Source organism: Psittacula echo (assembly GCF_963264785.1).
Source record: "Psittacula echo genome assembly, chromosome: 2".
Lineage (NCBI taxonomy): Eukaryota > Metazoa > Chordata > Aves > Psittaciformes > Psittacidae > Psittacula > Psittacula echo.
The window spans coordinates 22679700-22693527 of record NC_137737.1 but is presented as its reverse complement, the minus strand read 5'-3'; the positions used below and the strand labels follow the sequence as shown (position 1 = coordinate 22693527).

At 40.4% G+C, this 13828-nt stretch overlaps 1 protein-coding gene across 1 annotated transcript in view; it reads left to right on the top strand.

Moving 5' to 3' along the window:
* The window catches only part of TOP2B (DNA topoisomerase II beta), a 62970-nt gene that overhangs the window by 8897 nt on the left and 40245 nt on the right, over nt 1-13828 (top strand). The window contains exons 2-3 of the mRNA XM_080611858.1: nt 11709-11882; nt 12571-12661. Coding sequence (XP_080467984.1) covers nt 11709-11882; nt 12571-12661 — 265 coding nt within the window. The remainder of the gene's footprint in view (nt 1-11708; nt 11883-12570; nt 12662-13828) is intronic.

The window sequence follows — 13828 nt, the reverse complement described above, 5'->3', positions numbered from 1 at the left end:
TTGATATATTAAGCAGTCCTCCTTTCTTGTAAGCTGTTTGTCTTTAAAAGGTAGTGATTTCTTTTACTTTTTTATTAGTGGATGAGTCGGCCTGGTTAGCCTGAGGCTTCCTATTCCTTCTTTAAGATGTTGAGCAGTTGCGAGGACAGGTTCATGAGAAACTGGACAAATATATATCTTGGTGAGGTGCCAAAATCTCTCACACCTGCTTTCTCAATTTGTGAAGGAAACTTCAAGGGGAGAGCAAGGAACAGTATTTTCTTGTCATGACAAAATTGCAGGAGCTGTGACATTGAATAGTTCTTTTCTTATAAATCAAAAGAAGCTGATACAAAGTAGGAGGGAAAAAAAAGCCAACCCAAACCACAAGGTCTTGCAACCAGATAACTTGATATGCAATGTTTCTATAACAATTCTGCAGTTACCCCCGCAGAAGACCATCTTTACCTATAAGAAATTGGTAGTGTGAGCTTCACTGGAGATATCAGAAAGCAGCTGTAGGTGGTAGCTCTGGGGTATTTTGACTTTTTAAGGAAGAGAGTGTTGTAGTGTATGAATGTTTCAGTCTTGTGTTTATTTCTGTAGTAGTTGTGTACCATGATATAAAGATACAGAAGTGGCAAGGTGTTGGGGGAAAAATAACACTGTTTTAGACTGCTAGAGAGTTCTAGTGCACGTAGTCATTCAGGCTGTTGCTTCCATGCATCAACACAGAGCTCTGTGTTGGCTGGGGTAGTGTTTTCTGTCGGACAATATTTAGTGATCCTAACTGAGTCTTTTCCACTACTGTTGTATTACACTATTGTCATGAAAACTTTCAAGTATTACATCACAGTCTTGGAGTAAAATGTAACCAAGTTACTTGAAGGAGAGCAGTTTCAAGATGTGAGAATGTTACTCCATTTTGTTATTCAGAGGATTTTTCTTAAACTCACAATTAAGAGACTATAAAAGCACAGGAGGAGGTAGCTGGGGTGTGTGTAAGGGTAGTTCCTTACCTGGGTTTGCTGAGGAGGGAGGTGATCTAGATACTTGAGAGAAAGCAAATCCAAAGTTGTACCATGTTAACCTGACCTTTCTGATACTAGTTAAATCTTTAAGGATATGTCATGTAGACTTTCTCGTTTTCCAGCTGAGTGATGAACATGCATGTTAGGTAACAGAAAGATGATGAAAATGCTGAACAATTTAAAAATTATTTGAAATTCCTTTGAGTCTACTATATGGTACTTTTTATGGAGGAGTGAATTCTTCTGCCTGCCAAGATGCAGTTCTTAAAAAATTAGAAGGTAGAGTTTTGATGGTCTTCAAGACTTTCAGTGCTTTGTTTTTAATGAGCAATCCTGAAAGTCTGTTCGTAATAAGTTATGTAGGGGAATGAGTGGCTGAGGAAAGAGTGCTCAGGCTTTTTTGCCTCATTGCTGCCCATTTTCCTCCTTCTGAATTTCTGTATATGTCTGGAACTCAAAACCTGTGTTCCTTTCTCATATAGTTACTACAGGATGGAGACTAGAATATGTAGTGTATTTATGAGACTTGAAAAAGATTTCAAGGTTTGTAAAATCTTCAGGGGAGCAGCACATGTTGAATAGTAAGAATTGAGCAGTTAAGCTCCATTTTTGGGTTTGTGGCTTTTTTTTTTAAGAGCACTGGATTAATATTTAATGTGCAAGAAAAAGAATAGATCTTGAAAATACAGAATACCAGAAAATGTGGCTGTTTTAGCGTAGGTATTCATGACCAGTGCAAGGTAGACATGCAAATAACATAAAGGTATATAAATCCTAATACACGGACAGCTCTTACACTCATGAGAGTTCAAAAATTTGATTGTGTTGTATAGTGTCTAATTGCTTCCTATCGAAGAGCGTAGTTGGATAAGTAACCTCTAAGTGATGCTTGAGCTTTATCACTAACATAACATGACTAGTAATCCTCAAGCTCACTAGAAAAGAGTGGGTTTTGAGTGTTGTGTAGAATAAAATCTTCATGTGTGGGTTCAGTAACTTTACTGCATCAGAAATTCACTCCTGTTCATGTTGTTATGCCAGTTAACATGGGCTAAAAAGCTGATCTGATTGATTTGCGCTCTATATTCTCTTGCAGCATGAACGTCTTAAATGTTGTCCTGCTCACTCCTGAAGCTTTTTCTGCAGTTATTTTCTACAGTTTGCTTATTAATCTGAAGATAGTTCAGCAAAGTAAAAACACCTTGTGGTACAGCAGGGGTTCAGCTGGCCATAGAATCCATAGGGTGTTGAAAGAAAGATCACAGTGCTGTTCCAGGAATGGGATATTTGACATAGAGCCTGAATGGGTTTCAGAGATTGTGTCAGAAGGATGTATCAGGTTGTGTTGCTCCCTTTCAAAGTAATCTTGGCAACTGGGACAAGTGAATGTGCTGAGGGTCTAGAATACTTTCACAGCACTCAAACTGATGATGCAGCAAAGTGTTACAAAGGGCAAGGATATGAGAAAACACTGAGTTATAAAATGGTGCTGCCAAATGCTGATACCATAAAGCTTTGATGTCAGTACCTCTAACTTTTTGATTTCTTGGTTAGTGGAGGACTGTTGTATGAGTTCTCTGATAAACAGTGGACCAGATTGAGTCATTCAGTGACCAAATGGCTTCATTCACTGGTTTCAAGGATTACTGTTCTAAGATCTTGTCATGGTTTAAGCCACACAGCAAGTCAGCCACGTAGTTTCTACTTCCCCCCGCCCCCCGCCCCGGAGGGTTGGGGAGGAGAATCGAAAGAATGTAACTCCCATGGGTTGAGATAAGAACAGTCCAGTAACTAAGGTATAACACAAATCACTACTGCTACCACCAATAATAATAATGATAAGAGAAATAACAAGGGAAGAGAATATGATACCACCCGCCGAAAACGAGCCCGAGAGAGCAGAGCCTGCCCTTCTGAGTGACTTCCAGTTACATCCCCCGGCATGACATGCTGTGGTATGGAATACTTCTTTGGCTAGTTTGGGTCAGGTGTCCTGTTTCTGCTTCCTCCCGGCTTCCCCTCCTCCCTGGCAGAGCATGAGACTCACAAAGTCCTTGGTCAGGGTAAACATTCTGACCAGCAACTGAAAACATCGGTTTTATCAGTATTATCCCCAGGCCGAAAGTCAAAACCACAGCACTGCACCAGCTACTAAGAAGGAGAAAAAGTGACTGCTGCTGCTGAACCCAGGACAGATCTGTAAGAAAACTGTCTTAAGTTGTGTTAAATTTTAACATGAATAAATTCCTTTTCTATGAGAGTATTTTATTTTTTCTCTGTCCTTGTCTCTGAATTTTAGCTGGAAAACCAGATTCTTAAAAGATTAATTTGTTACCAAAGCATCCACAGATGTACTTTTTGTGAATGGATAAACAGTATCAAAATTTAGTAATGAAATAGAATTTGTCAGTGAATAGACACTTAAAAAATTTTAGACACTTAAAATTTTTATCAGTAAAATTCAGTTAAATTGTCCTCATGCATGGGCAGTTGTTAGTTGCTTTTAAAGAAAATAGTGAAGATCAGCTGCATGAAGAACCCTCTGGATGGCTGCATGCAAAGAGTTGTGGTCAACAGCTCAGTGTCCATGTGGAAACCAGTAAGGAGTGGTATCCTTCAGGGGTTGGTGTTGAGACCAGTCCTGTTCAACATCTTTGTCATTGACATGGACAGTGGGATCGATGCTCCCTTGGCAAGTTTGCTGATGACACCAAGCTGTGTGGTTCAGTTGATACCCTGGAGGGAAGGAATGCCACCCTTCCTTTGATGGAGGGGCCTTGACATGCTTGAGAGGTGGCCAATGCCAACCTCATGAACAATGAGCAATGCCAAGTGCAGGGTCCTACACCTGGGTTGGGGCAATCCCAGGCACAGCTACTGGTTGGGTGGAGAGGTGATTCAGAGCAGCGCTGTGGAGAAGGACTTGGGGATGTTGGCTGATGAGAAACTGAACATGAGCCAGCAGTGTGCGCTCACAGCCCAGAAACAAAACATATTCTGGGCTGCATCAAAAGGAGTGTGACCAGCAGGTTGGAGGAGGTGATCCTGCCTCTCTACTCTGCGCTGGTGAAACCTGCTTGGAGTACTCTGTGCAGTTCTGGTGTCCTCAACATAAGAAGGACATGGAGCTGTTGGAACAAGTCCAGAGGAGGGCCATGAGGATGATCAGGGGGCTAGAACACCTCCCATATGAAGACAGGCTGAGAAAGTTGGGCTGTTCATCCTGGAGAAGAGAAGGCTGCATGGAGACCTCATAGCAGCCTTCCAGTACCTAGAAAACAGCTATGTATCTGTAGTGATAGTACAAATGGTAACGGGTTGAAACTTAAACAGGGAAGACAGGTTGGGTATAAGGAAAAAAAATATTTAAATGTTTACAGTGAGGGTGGTGAGGCACTGGAACAGGCTGCCCGAGAAAGTTGTGAATTCTCCATCTCTGGCAGTGTTCAAGGCCAGGTTGCATGGTGGCCTTGAACAGCCTTGTCTAGTAGAAGGTGTCCCTGCCCATAGCAGGGAGGATGGAGCTAGATGATCTTAAGGTCCTTTCCAATCCTAAACATTCTAGAATTCTATGAAACAGAGAAGCAGTGGGGAAGTGAAGAAGGAATTTTTCCCTTTTGGCAGCCATTAACTGTTGTGGCTTTCTTTAATGGGGAAATCCAACCATCCTCAAGCTATTCTATAACTGAATCATTGTAACAAAACTCTATGTAATGTGATGCTTTCAGAGTCCAGGGGAAATTGTCCAAACCAGGAGATTAAAAAGTCTCACTGGAGTGAGACTAGCTCTGGGTTAGTTTACTGGGAACTCCTTTCTATATCTGGGGAGGATCTGATAGAGAGATTTGGTTCGTGCGCTAATGTATGCAGTGCTCTATGGAAATTTGCTGTAGTAACAGGGAACTGTTACTTTTGTGTATTTGCATCTTGGCATGACAGCCAAAGCTTTTGTTAAACACAGCAGGAGAGTGGTTTATTTTGAAGCTCCCTTCAATTTTGTTTTCATGGTAGTCTCAGCCAGAGTTTTCTTTAGAAAAATTGCAAAATGTTTAGATAACAATGTACTTATTCATCATATATTTTTCTATGGCAAGAGGCCATTATGATCCAATATAACACCACACTACTGTCAAATATGTTCTGTTCATAGAATTACCTGATGATACTATATTGCCCCTATCTTCCTCAGAAGAGGTAGTTTTGTTTTGAACTGTAAGTGGTACAAAATCTACCAAATCCCTGGATTTTGTTGCTTAATTAACCTCCCTGGGTTTTACAGCTTAATTGCATTCAAATTACTGCCTTGTCCCACTAAATGTGCTTATCCTACACTTTATTTAAGGGAATGTAGGACGCTTGGTATGTGCTTTTCTAAATTCTGTCTCTCAGGGCTGCATTTGCCTTTCAGGAGAACAATCATTGCTTGTAGTTTTAGGAGGTTAAGGCTCAAAAGAAAAAGCCAAAGTGAGGCTAAGTTCTTGTTCCAATCATAGAATCATAGAACAGTAAGAGTTGGAAAGGACCTTAAGATCATCTAGTTCCAACCCCTTGCCATCGGCAGGGACACCTCACACTAAACCATGACACCCAAGGCTTTGTCCAATCTGGCCCTGAACACCACCAAGGATGGAGCATTCACAACCTCCCTGGACAATCCATTCCACTGCCTCACTAACCTAACAGTAAAGAATTTCTTCCTTATATCCAATCTAAACTTCCCCTGTTTAAGTTTTAACCTGCTACCGCTTGTCCTGTCACTACAGTCCCTAATGAAGAGTCCCTCCCCAGCATCCTTGTAGGCCCCCTTCAGATACTGGAAGGCTGCTATGAGGTCTCCACGCAGCCTTCTCTTCTCCAGGCTGAACAGCCCCAACTTTCTCAGCCTATCTTCATACAGTAGGTGCTCCAGTCCCCTGATCATCCTCGTTCCAACAGTTCCATGTAATTTTTATGTTGAAGACAACAAAACCGTGCACAGTACTCCAAGTGAGGTCTCACAAGAGCAGAGTAGAGAGGCAGGATCACCTCCTTCAACCTGCTGGTCACAATCCTTTTGATGCAGCCCAGAATACAGTTGGCTTTGTGGGCTGCGAGCAGACACTGCTGGCTCATGTTCATTTTCTCATTGACCATCGCCACCAACCTGTAGGAGAGCTGGCGAATGAAGTTGTTAAGCCACTGTCCGTCATATTTGAAAAATCATGGCAGTCAGGTGAAGTTCCCGACGACTGGAAAAAGGGAAATATAACCCCCATTTTCAAGAAGGGGAAAATGGATGACCTGGGGAATTACAGACCAGTCAGTCTCACCTCTGTGCCTGGCAAAATCTTGGAGCAGATTCTCCTGGAAGAAATGCTGAGGCACATGAAAAACAACAAGGTGCTTGGTGACAGCCAGCATGGCTTTGCTAAGGGGAAATCCTGCCTGACCAATTTGGTGGCCTTCTATGATGGGGCTACGAAACTGATGGACAGGGGCAGAGCAGCTGACGTCATCTACCTGGATTTGTGCAAAGCTTTCAACACTGTCCCACATGACATCCTTGTCTCTAAATTGGAGAGACATCAATTTGATGGGTGGACCACGCGGTGGATAAAGAACTGGCTGGATGGCCGCATGCAAAGAGTTGTGGTCAATGGCTCGATGTCCAGCTGGAGACCAGCAATGAGTGGTGTCCCTCAGGGATCGGTGTTGGGACCAGTCTTGTTCAACATCTTTGTCGGTGACATGGACAGTGGGATTGAGTGCACCCTCAGCAAGTTTGCCAATGACACCAAGCTGTGTGGTTCAGTTGATACGCTGGAGGGAAGGGATGCCATCCAGAGGGACCTTGACACGCTTGTGAGGTGGGCTGATGCCAACCTTATGAAGTTTAACCATGCCAAGTGCAAGGTCCTACACCTGGGTCAGAGCAATCCCAGGCACGGCTACAGATTGGGCAGAGAAGAGATTCAGAGCAGCCCTGCAGAGAAGGACTTGGGGGTGTTGGTCGATGAGAAAATGAACATAAGCCGGCAGTGTGCTCTCACAGCCCAGAAAGCCAACTGTATCCTGGGCTGCATCAAAAGGAGCGTGACCAGCAGGTCGAAGGAGGTGATCGTGCCTCTCTACTCTGCTCTCGTGAGACCTCACTTGGAGTATTGTGTGCAGTTCTGGTGTCCTCAACATAAAAAGGACATGGAGCTGTTGGAACAAGTCCAGAGGAGGGCCATGAGGATGATCAGGGGACTGGAGCACCTCCCGTATGAAGACAGGCTGAGAAAGTTGAGGCTGTTCAGCCTGGAGAAGAGAAGGCTGTGTGGAGACCTCATAGCAGCCTTCCAGTATCTGAAGGGGGCCTACAAGGATGCTGGAGAGGGACTATTCATCAGGGACTGTAGTGAGAGGACAAGGAGTAACGGGTTCAAACTTCAACAGGGGAAGTTTAGATTGGATATAAGGAAGAAATTCTTTACTGTAAGGGTGGTGAGGCACTGGAATGGGTTGCCCAGGGAGATTGTGAATGCTCCATCCCTGGTGGTTTTCAAGGCCAGGTTGGATGAGGCCTTGGGTGTCATGGTTTAGTGTGAGGTGTCCCTGCCGATGGCAAGGGGTTGGAACTAGATGATCTTAAGGTCCTTTCTAACCCTAACTATTCTATGATTCCATGAAATGCAAAGAAGATGACATCACCAAGTTTTCTGTTGTTGTGGGGTGGGGGGTGGTGTTTAAAAAAGGCAATAAAAATCTCTGACTTAATATGGCTGTCACGCCTGCTTTTTTATATGCAGAAATTTGAAGGGATGAGATTGGAAGAATTAAAAAAGAAAAGGCAAAATGTCAGGAAAGAAGGTAGATAGTAAAATTCTTGTTGCCAAACTGTCATATATTAAAGGCTGCTTGGGTTCTTACTCTTGAGGTCTCAAAAGGAAAGAATGATTGTAGCTTTCACACGCTACTGGATAAATTTGTAGCAAAAACAACTTCAAAAGAGAAACCCTGTAATCATATGGAGAAAGCACTTAAAAGTAATAAAACATGGTCATCGTAGCATGCACAGTAATCTTGATGTAGTAAACTGAACAGCAACTGGAGTCAAGTGAGAATCGGTATGTTTTTTCCATACAGTTATCATTACACGGCATTTGTTATGAGTGCCTAAGATGCTAGCTACATCAAAGTTCACAGCATGAAGTGTAACTGCATGACTATAAAGAGGGATGCACTATGCAATAGCATTTCAAACTACTTACAGACAGTCATCTTGCTGACTTACATGTGTGTGACTGTGTGTATTAATCATCAGTATGGAGGATTAGAAAGTCTGAAAGAGTATCAAGAATCTGTAAAGTTGTGAATGTCACAAGAACGTTGGGAAAAGTCGAACACTGTCTAAAAAAAATAAAAAGACAACATTAAGATTGCAGTGCAGACCCTGAAACCTGTTGACAAATGAAAACCATACTTACTGCAAAGCACAAGACTTAAAAGTCCTTTGTGACACTTGGTTAATTCTCCTTAAGTGGTTTGCTTATGAAACAACAGCTGGTGCTGTTTTGAGAAGTGTTATTTGATCTCTAACAATGTGAAGATCTTTCATAGAGGACAGAATACAAAAGGCATTCTGGAGACAATTTCACAATATAGGGAAGAGATGGTCAGTTTAACAACACTGCAGTTGTTACTTGCTTGGTTAAGAAAAAGCGGGGGAGTAGAGAGAGTGCAGATTAAAGCACTTTGATTTTATTTTGCTTCTGAGATTAAGGAAAATGTAATGGGAAGACTGTGGAGGATATTTGTGTCCATAGATATATGTCATGGATTTGGTCGTGATGATTTTGTCTTTTTTGGGATTAGCTCTAAACATCACTTGAAGCCTAAAGAAGTCCATTCAAAACAGATACAGGGATTCTGAGTCGGCCTTTTGTTTGAGTTACAGCACAGCCCAAAATTGACCAAAAAGACCAAAAGACCAGTTACAGCTTGATCTGGGAAACTGCAGTTCTGTGGACTCCTGATGCTTGCATAGTGACATTAGTTATAGCTGAATACTTTCTAGCTGTTGTTTTTATGCTTGTGCTTCAATAGTGAGTTAAATAATTTCTGAACATTTATAACAAGTATTTTTTGTATTCAGAAGATATCTGGTACTTGGAGGATTGCACAAATAAGATCTGTCCTGCTCTGTGACAATGAAACTTAAGTGTTTAAGTAGAGCATACTGAAAAGGTGTTTATGATGCCTTAGTAAAAACTACAGAATTAAAGTTCTACTTTTTTTACTTGGTAGTAATCAGTGATCTGAAAGGAAAAAATGTTACACTGATCCTTTGTGGGGTTCTCCCCCCTGCCCCCCACTCCCTCCCTTAAGTCGTACATTATCATGTTCCAGTTAGTGTGTTACAGAAGATAACAGACATAGTTATCACAGGGGGTGTGGTAACTGAAGATCCTTGCTACTGCTGGGTTAAAGCAAGCTCACTGTTCCCCAGGAAGCGGCACTTGTACTGGACTAGCTCTTTTTTAGGCAGCAACGTTTGTCTAGGTGTGACCTCTAGTCTGTGACCTCTAGTCTCTGTCAACATGGTAACAGTCTGGCAGTAGCATCTCAACAGTTTTGATAACTCTACACGTTTCTTACTACTAAGCTGGAATGTATAAGCTCCTTCAAGTTGGCAGGAAGACTTTCACTGGAAAACAGAAATGGATTTCCTAGTGTTGTACTGAAGACAATGTCTTGTAGGAATCTCTTCCCAATAATTCTGCAGTCTAGAAGTACTCATTCAGACACAATAAAATGGACTTTTTATAATCTGCTGACTCTTGCAGACATGTTGTGGGACAGGTAAAGCATTGGAGATAGGAAAATTGTAACCTATATTCATTTTGCTAAGATTGGAGTTCTTACTCTGTGTTAACATTTTTCTGTGTTGTGATGCATGATTAGCCCCTAGTCTTCAGATACTGTTGGAGAGCAACACCAGAGTAATCATAAGAATTCAGTACTAATGTACATGACAAAAGGGAAAACTTACATGTTGTGTCCTGAAAGAATCCAAATAACCAAATCAACTCTTGAGGTTCAGAAGTTCAGAGCAAACGGTTCAAATAAGATTCTGGTGGGTTTTACACCTGTACTTCTTTTGCTTTCAATTTGAACATAAGAAGGACATGTAGCTGTTGGAGCAAGTCCAGAGAAGGCCCATGAGGATGATAAGGGAGCTGAAGCACCTCTCATATGAAGGCAGGCTGAGAAAGTTGGGACTGTTCAGCCTGAAGAAGAGAAGCTGTGTGGGGACCTCAGCAGCCTTCCAGTATCTGAAGGGGGCTAAAAGGATGCCAGAGAGGGACTCCTCATCAGGGACTGTAGCAATAGGACAAGGGGTAACGGGTTTCAACTTAGACAGGGGAAGTTCAGGTTAGCTATAAGGAAGAAGTTCTTTACTGTGAGGGTGGTGAGACACTGGCACTGGTTGCCCAAGGAAGTTGTGGATGCTTCATCCCTGGCAGTGTTCAAGGCCAGGTTGGACAGAGCCTTGGGAGGAGACATGGTCAAGGATGAAGCATCCTTGCCCATGGCAGAGGGGTTGGAACTATATTATCTTAAGGTCCTTTCCAACCCTAACCATTCTATGATTCTATGAGCTCTTATTTTCTCTCTTCCCATCTTTCAACACTTCATTCAACAAGTATTCTCTTTTTCTGCTAATCACTGGTGCTTTTAGGACAAGTGAATATGGTAAAACAGTACTGACAGTGATGTGGAACCAGTAAGTGAACTAAAGGTGACTTCTATGAGATATGATGTCAAAGATGATCATAAAGTAAGGTCAGAAAGACAAAATATTTTTATACACATACAGTGAAACTCATTTGAAAGCTGGGTGTAATTCACACACCTACTTCAATGAAATGTATGTTGCAACTATTGGCAGTGCCTCTTTTGCATCGTTTTTATTTCCTTGTTTTCCTTATATCAGTTTAATGTATCTGATTTAAAATTCCTGTTCCTTCTCTGCTTTGCTTAGCAGATCCGTAGCTAATCTTTTTAGGATGGTGTTAATGGTTGTTGCAGTATAAGACCAAATGATAATGTACAGGCTAAATTAACTTGGATACCAAAACACTTTAATCACACATGCATGTGATTTTGCAACTTCTTTGTATGGTGGAAGATGTGATGTGCTCCAGAGGAAAAGTCATGAGAATTAGTGGTGGTGTTCCAACTCTGCTATGTGTAATCCTGGTGCAGGATTGGCAGGTGCCCTGGATTCTTTCCCCACTCTTATTCTGGATGCTGAATGAATTGTCCAAACTAAAACGTGAGAGAGTAGTTTTACTGTTATTATTCAGAACAGTATTTAGTGGTTTGGATTAAAATGCTTAAGCATAAAATGGATGTTATAAATATTTAACCTGAGGAAGTGAGTGTCTTTTGTAATATACTGTTGTTTACTTATTTTGGTTTATCATGATTAGTAGATCACTAAAGTTTAAATATAGTATGATTTGTTAAGAAACTATCGTATAATCTATTATTTTTTTTTCTGTTGTTAGGATATCTGGATCTTAATACATTGACATGTATTAAGATTAATACATTTAAATTGCATGTCAAGTTTTGATTGTAATTTAAATATGTCAGGTTTTGTTTCTGTATCTTGAGAGTGACATTGAATGAACGAGGTTGTGGTGTCTTTTTATTATTTTTTTTTTTTAGACATTATTTGATAATCAGATCAATGCTTCAAAAAAGGAAGACTCAGAAAGCATTAATAAAAATGATTCTTCAAAGAAGATGTCTGTTGAGAGAGTTTATCAGAAAAAGACTCAGCTTGAGCACATCCTCCTGCGTCCAGATACTTACATTGGGTCAGTTGAACCGTTAACTCAGGTAAGTGTCACTAAGTTTAGTTTTAATGGTTATTGTTGTTTTAACGAGAAAATGACTATTCTGGTTAACCAATAGGCACAACTCTACTTTTTTGAGTATTTTGAATTATCATGCTAGGAACTGTGGGCATGTTTATGTATGTATGTGCAGGAAGGGAGCATGGGAAAACTTTTTAAAGCAGTGCTTGGTTCACCTGAAAAAACATGCTCAGAAAAATGTTTAAGTTCAGTGAAAACATAAATACACACCTATGTGTGTAAACATGCAGTTGTGTGTGTATGTATATATATGTTTACAAACATGCCTATACACAAACGCACACTTACATTTGTAAGTAATATTTGCTCAAGATCCAAAAAATGCTTTGGTCTATTTAAGTAGAGAACAGAGAATTTAAGCCTCCTCTTGGCACTTTTTTTCAGCTGTTTTTGTGAAGTTGCAAATTGCTTTGAACTTCACTCTCTATACTTGGAGTTCCCCACTAATCAGAAAATAATGGATTTTCGTTATAGAAGTCTTTGAGAGTACAGTTGTAATTTTTGCCAAACTTCTGCTGCTGCTTTTGTCTCATATGACAGCAGCAGCCAGATGGGAGGAGTAAAGTTCCTGAGGTAAATAGATCTTAGAGAGTCACAGACTGGTTTACCAAGACAGTAAATATTTTTATTTTATTTCTTTTTACATGTAGTTAATGTGGGTTTACGATGAAGACGTAGGAATGAATTGCAGAGAAGTTACATTTGTTCCAGGCTTGTACAAGATCTTTGATGAAATCCTTGGTAAGTATTTTTAACAATAATATTGCTTTAGCTTTATAGAGTACATACTTTTCTGAGTTCTCTCAAAGCATATTAATTCATATCTAAGTTTAAATCACATACATAGAGTCCCATTAAACTGCAGTGCATGAAAATTTTAGTGTTTTCCAGCACTATAGAACAGTTTAAAGAGGGTAGAGTTTTCAGTTGAACTTGTAAGAAAGTGTAAGTAGCTGTTATTTAATTTCCAAACTGTGTCATTCTTTATGATCATTATTGTTAAAAGAATTTTAATCTGCCAAGTTAGTTAGGACCACAGTTTTAAGTAGCATTTGAAAGAAGATTATTCTTCTGAAATAAGACAAATTAAAGTTGTCTGTTAACTTTGATCATTTCATGAATCATTAAAACTACTTCCTCTTGTACAGCATGATAGTGGTGGTGATGATGATTCTTAGATGGATTTCTAGACTTCACACAGTTTTAAAATGAATAAGTATTGTCCTGCCATTTAAGCCATGGTAACTCAGGCACAAACAAGTGATTTTTAGAAAATTCTATCCTAAGTCCAAGAGTCACTGTGACTTAACTAGTTTATGATATTCTGTTGGTGACAGGCACACTGGAGACTAACCAGCACTAGAGATTTGCAACATCTGAATAGTGTGCTGTCTGCTGAACTGATATATGAAATCTTGGGCTAATGAGTTTTAATGAAGTTAAGTTTTATGAATTGGAGGGGTTACATTGTAAACTAAGTAACAGTCTACTGAGGTCAACAGAAATTTTGTCATGACCTTCACTAGGTTCAAAACTTCTCCATACCTTCAAAACTATGCTTTACAGCATTGCTGTCTTAGAGGCAATAAAGTCTCTATCTTTGCCAGGTGGAGAAGAATGCTTTTTTCATTATTTGCTCATTATTTGATTTGAAAAATATGGGAATAAATATATTTCATAATTTCTTTTTTGAGTGCTGCCTCATAGATGGCACAGGCTTTTCACAGGAGGGAGTCCACTTCCATCTTGTCCCATTCAAAAGGCAGATCATTATCATATCATTATCTTAGTACTGGATGGCTTATTGCTTCTTTATGTAGCACTGATAAGTGCTAATTAGAGTGTGGTTTGAGAGTTAGGGGCAAGTGTAATAACATGATGAAAATTGGACATTGTAGCTGTGCATGC